The sequence below is a fragment of the Acipenser ruthenus genome, chromosome 7 (genome assembly GCF_902713425.1).
Source record: "Acipenser ruthenus chromosome 7, fAciRut3.2 maternal haplotype, whole genome shotgun sequence".
In the NCBI taxonomy this organism is placed as follows: domain Eukaryota; kingdom Metazoa; phylum Chordata; class Actinopteri; order Acipenseriformes; family Acipenseridae; genus Acipenser; species Acipenser ruthenus.
In genome coordinates this window covers 59,376,382-59,381,381 of record NC_081195.1, presented here as the reverse complement: position 1 = coordinate 59,381,381, position 5,000 = coordinate 59,376,382, and the positions used below count along the sequence as shown (strand labels likewise).

The following is a 5,000-nucleotide window of genomic DNA, read 5'->3' as shown; positions in this document are numbered from 1 at the left end:
GCTGTATGCTTTTAAATGTAATGTTTTTTTGAGAGGGAATAAGACTTTGTATAACCTAAATAGTTTTATGTTGCATGAGCTATTTATTTTATTTCTTGGATTTAAAGAAAATTAAATCTAGTTTACATGGGAAAATATGTTTTTCCTGACATAGTAAAAATAATACTAAAGCGGATGCCAACAGTGTGACCAATTATACTGGTTCTTCTATGTTTTTGTAGACTAGTAAGGTCCGTCAGTTGTAATGAGACGCAGTGCAGTGTGGATGCTGGCTCAGTGGCGGACTTCAGCATTTCACACTGCCTGGTCTCTGTCACTCTATTAGATTGATGATGGCAGATTGCAGGGGCACTAACTGGACCTCCGAGGGAAAGGAAGAAGTGTGTAGGCAATCCTTGCAGGCACTCTGCTTGAAGGACCCTTCACCCCTTCACAGCTGCTGGCACTAGTCCATTTCTAACAGTGTCCACAGGACTTTAAGTAGACACAAAGGGCTTTCTAATTTATGGTCTTAGTAACTTGTTACTGTCAAAGCATCTGTGACCTAAATTCTGTTATTGACAAAAAGATGAAGTGTTATTTGTTTTCCCTGACCTTTTAACACACTACGACCAGAGATTTTCTTTTCTTTTTCATTTTTCCTATAGTAAAAGTCCCAGCATCTTCCAAAGTAGGCAAGCATACAGAGTCAGACTTCCTATATGCAGGACTCAATTACAGTGAGACAAGCTCGATAATAAGATGTATCACTGTGGTAAAATAGCCATATCAGTCATTTCTAAAATGCTCTGTGGTCTTGCGTTTTTTCCCCTAACAGCTTTCTAAAGAACGTGAACGTCTTCAGGCAATGATGACCCACTTGCACATGCGACCCTCAGAGCCCAAGCCATCTCCAAAACCTGTGAGTGCATATTGCTCTATAAACAGTAAATAGGGCTTAAAAATGTAGCGGACAGAACATGAACAATTTAAGTGACAGTTAGAAAACATTGAAAGTGATGAAGTGTGAGGCAATAAAAGCAAAAGCAAAATGCAATAGCTTTTCAAATTGTACGTTTCTTTAAAAGTAATGTTATGTTATACAAATCCTATCTGATCTTCGTTGTAGGTGACACTAAACACAAAACACCCATAAGTGTACAAATGACTGCCTTGGGTATGTTGCGAAAATGTTAGAACACCTTCCAGCGATGGATTTGGAAGTATATTCCAATGTTGAAAACAACCTGTTGACCAGCAATTGCTGTTTAGTTGTGTTACTAAGGGTAACACTTAAAGCAGTATGAGGCGAGAAATGAGCTTATCTTTTTATATTGAAAACAAACAACAAAAAAAAAGTAAAAGCTGTTATAGTGGAAATGAAAAGGAATGGAACATGTTCTGAAGTTGTAATATTTGTGTTCTTTACAGTAAATTGAATTAGATAACATTATGATGTGCTGTTTTACTCTAGTCTACACACCAGCTATTCATAGAGTAAATAATGTCTGTACATAATGAAGTGTGTGTATCGAAGAATGCAGGCTAGTAATTTACTATACAATATGCTTGTGGCTATCGTCTTATCCATGTTGTTGTTGGTGTGCTAATTATCATCAGTTTTGCTTTATACAGAAACACTGAAAACTGGTTCTGACTACACCAATCGCATTGCTTGATTAGTATTGTATTAGTTTTAGTAGTTACATACAAGATTAATGTGTACAAACCACAAGCATTTTATTGTTTATGTATTTTCCAACAAAGGGTGTTAATTGAATGTACCATGAACGTTAAAACAATATTATTTAAAAAATGTATTTAAGAAACCACACACTTGATCATGCACATGTTTTAATATAAATATTTATTTGGCACTATTAGGTACTTAAAAAATCTTTTTGGGGACAAAACATTGTTGTAATGTTATGCTGCTGAGTAACCGTCTTCATTTCAATGGAATAATTTTCCTCATCACTTCCTATCGTATAAAGTAGATAATCACAAGATAGAATAATTATCCCGTAAATCCATTAGGAATCTGCAGCTCGTTTTTCCAATTAATTATTCAATCAGTATTTTTTTCAAAACTCCAACAGCGGGGTTACATCTACACTAATAAAGAATTTTCAGCCTGTAATCCAAAACAGAATATGAATGAATAATGTAAATGAAGTATTACATTACATAAACCACACATGAAAGAATTGCTAATTGCATTTGATGGTGGGCAATTAATACAGAATAGTAGATGAGAAGTTTAAAATGAAACTACAGTTTAAAGTTCCCATTGGAGCAGGAGATATCGAAAGTGGTATATTGCACCGTTGGCCTTAAATTGGCTTAAAAGAATAAAAGTGGGTAATATATATATATATATATATATATATATATATATATATATATATATATATATATATAAACACCTCAAATTAATGTGCTGTACAAAAGAAGCTTCATAATTGATATCATAGAGCAGATTTATGTCCTCATATGCAGAGGCTCAGTTGAAACAGCCTACATATTTGATAAATATTAATAGTATGAATTTATTACCAAGGAGAAATGAGCTCTGTTGGTTCATCACTGCCCCCTTAACAGCTATCAGTACATGAACACAAGGTGCAACCGCACTGTCTATTATATGACCCCATTTACTCTCTGAATGGTACTTCATTAAATGTTACCTTTTGGCCATGCTATGGATGGATGAAAATCAAAGTTATCAAGGCTGCAAGTCCTGAATAATGAGTTTTACCCAACCTTGAATATATTCAGATGAGCCGAGGTAGCTAAGTGCTCATCCTAGCTTTTGCATGCTTTTCCACAGTTATATTTAATAAATTCAATTTTGCTAGTGCATGATTGTATGCCTGCAAACATGTTATGCTTGTTACTGGAGCTGGAAAAATATGTTTGCCTAACACCATAAATATACATGCAACACACATGCTTTATGAGAAGATGTATTATGAATGTCTCTCTTTATATGTTTGACAACATATTGACACCCTTTGTTACAGAACATCAGATGCATAATTACAAATGATTGGGCAACAAGAGTTTTTTCTTGACTATAGATTTAATAAATAAAAAATGGGTACATTTAAATCCACTAAACAAGTGCAGTTGCACAAAAATAAATTGCAAAATGTAAAACAGCAGTTTTATCTATTAGTTTGTTACTTAATTCTGGAACAGGTTAACATTGAAATCTGTGTATACACTTTTATGATTTTTGTAAAATTACCGGTAATTCAGAAAAATACATATTGTATTTTGTTTTGTATAGACACATATACATTTATGTGTGTGTGTGTATATATACAGCATTTGCGGAACAAATTATAATCATCTGCAAGGTTGGAAGGCAAGTTCAGTCAGAATGAGCAAGACAACCTATTGAGAGTTCAAATATATATATATATATATATATATATATATATATATATATATATATATATATACTGCAAAAACTGTAAAGATTCCTTTTAAGGTTTGCTATTTATATAAGTGCTTCTATGGAGATACGCTGTATATACAGTCCTTACTGCTTTTACTGTAAAGCCAGCTGTAAAACTAGCATAGAATGCTACTCAATAAAGTCATTAAACGCAGAATTGTCTCTTCTGTACACCTAACAAAGAAACCTGTCTCATTCGACAAGCTTATAGTAGTAGCTGAAAAACAGTTTTGTGGTTTACTGGGAACAGATGCATTTGGGGATGCCTTCAGGGTGCCAGTCGTTATTGTAAGACTGCTAATGTGCTTCTGCTGGCTGCTGCCCAAGAAAGAACAATTAGCGAGCATATGTTAATTTCTGTTTCCTTAACAAATCTCCTTACTGGCTGTATGTGTAAAACTGATCCACAAAGAAAGATCAATTAACATTAAACTAATCAGTTTCTCCTCATAAAAAGATACTTCTAATGATGGATATATGGTTATTAAGACGAGACAGGTGTTTTTCAAATTGCAAAGTCAGCTGTTTTCTGTATTCAGTTGAGCTGTATTTATATTTTCCAAACTTCTCTTAAACTGCATAAGAAATTGAGGACATTTGTAATGAAAGGATTTTTTTTTTTTAAGTATCAATGCTGGACGTTTTTGCATTACCTGGAGATTCTTGTTTTTGAAAGCTATCAGTGACAGAAGGTGTGTGGTAAATATTACAATAGTATTTTCATTAAAAAAAAAAAAAACATTAATAGGAAGACTTTCTTGCAGACAGCATTGAAGGACATAATAGCTAAAATACATTCCATCCTTTTTCCTTTTTTTTTCCTCCCGTGACTCCCACTTTCTAAGGTACTGTACATCAGCCTTAAGTGACACTATAATCATAAATTGAAAATGATACTTCCAGAAAAGTCGCCAAACTTGACATTTCATTATATTTGTTAACACATGCCAAAAATGATTGTTAATGGAGAAATTCCATTCCACTCTCACCATCTCCAATCAGATTTAATTTGAAAAATTTCAGCCTCCTCTGGCTAATTTGCAATTAAGACAGTTTTGTTTGAATATGTAGTAATGTCATTACCATTCCACCAAATTAGCAGAGAGACTAAAGGTCATTGTAAAATTTTCCAGCTGGCTGGAGCCCCTCAGCTAAGATTTGGAACTGAAAGCAAAAGTAAACGATATTTGTTTGATTTAAAATATATGTGTATATATATATATATATATATATATATATATATATATATATATATATATATATATATATATATATATATATATATATATATATATATATAAATGAAAAACAAAGAAAGAAGGAAGGGGAAAAAAGCATTGTTTGTTCGGCATTAAAAGGTCACAACTGTATTACCATAGCAGCTAGTTTGATCAGGTGGTAGCATGCTTTTCTGAAAATATTTCTGTGCATAGCCTGCTTTGGTTAGATATTGGGCCAGAGTAACATTGAAGCAGATCATTAGATAATCTCTAACAGCGTGCTCTAATTAGGGTTCTTATGATCCAATTTCATCCTGTAATTAGTTGAGATTGGCTGC

At 33.2% G+C, this 5,000-nt stretch overlaps 1 protein-coding gene across 13 annotated transcripts in view; it reads left to right on the top strand.

The window, feature by feature from the left end:
* The window catches only part of LOC117415762 (forkhead box protein P2), a 157,295-nt gene that overhangs the window by 137,608 nt on the left and 14,687 nt on the right, over positions 1 to 5,000 (top strand). For all 13 annotated transcript variants that reach the window (XM_034026547.3, XM_034026549.3, XM_034026545.3 and 10 more), the window contains one exon: positions 818 to 901. In XM_034026547.3, the coding sequence (XP_033882438.1) occupies positions 818 to 901 (84 nt within the window). The remainder of the gene's footprint in view (positions 1 to 817; positions 902 to 5,000) is intronic.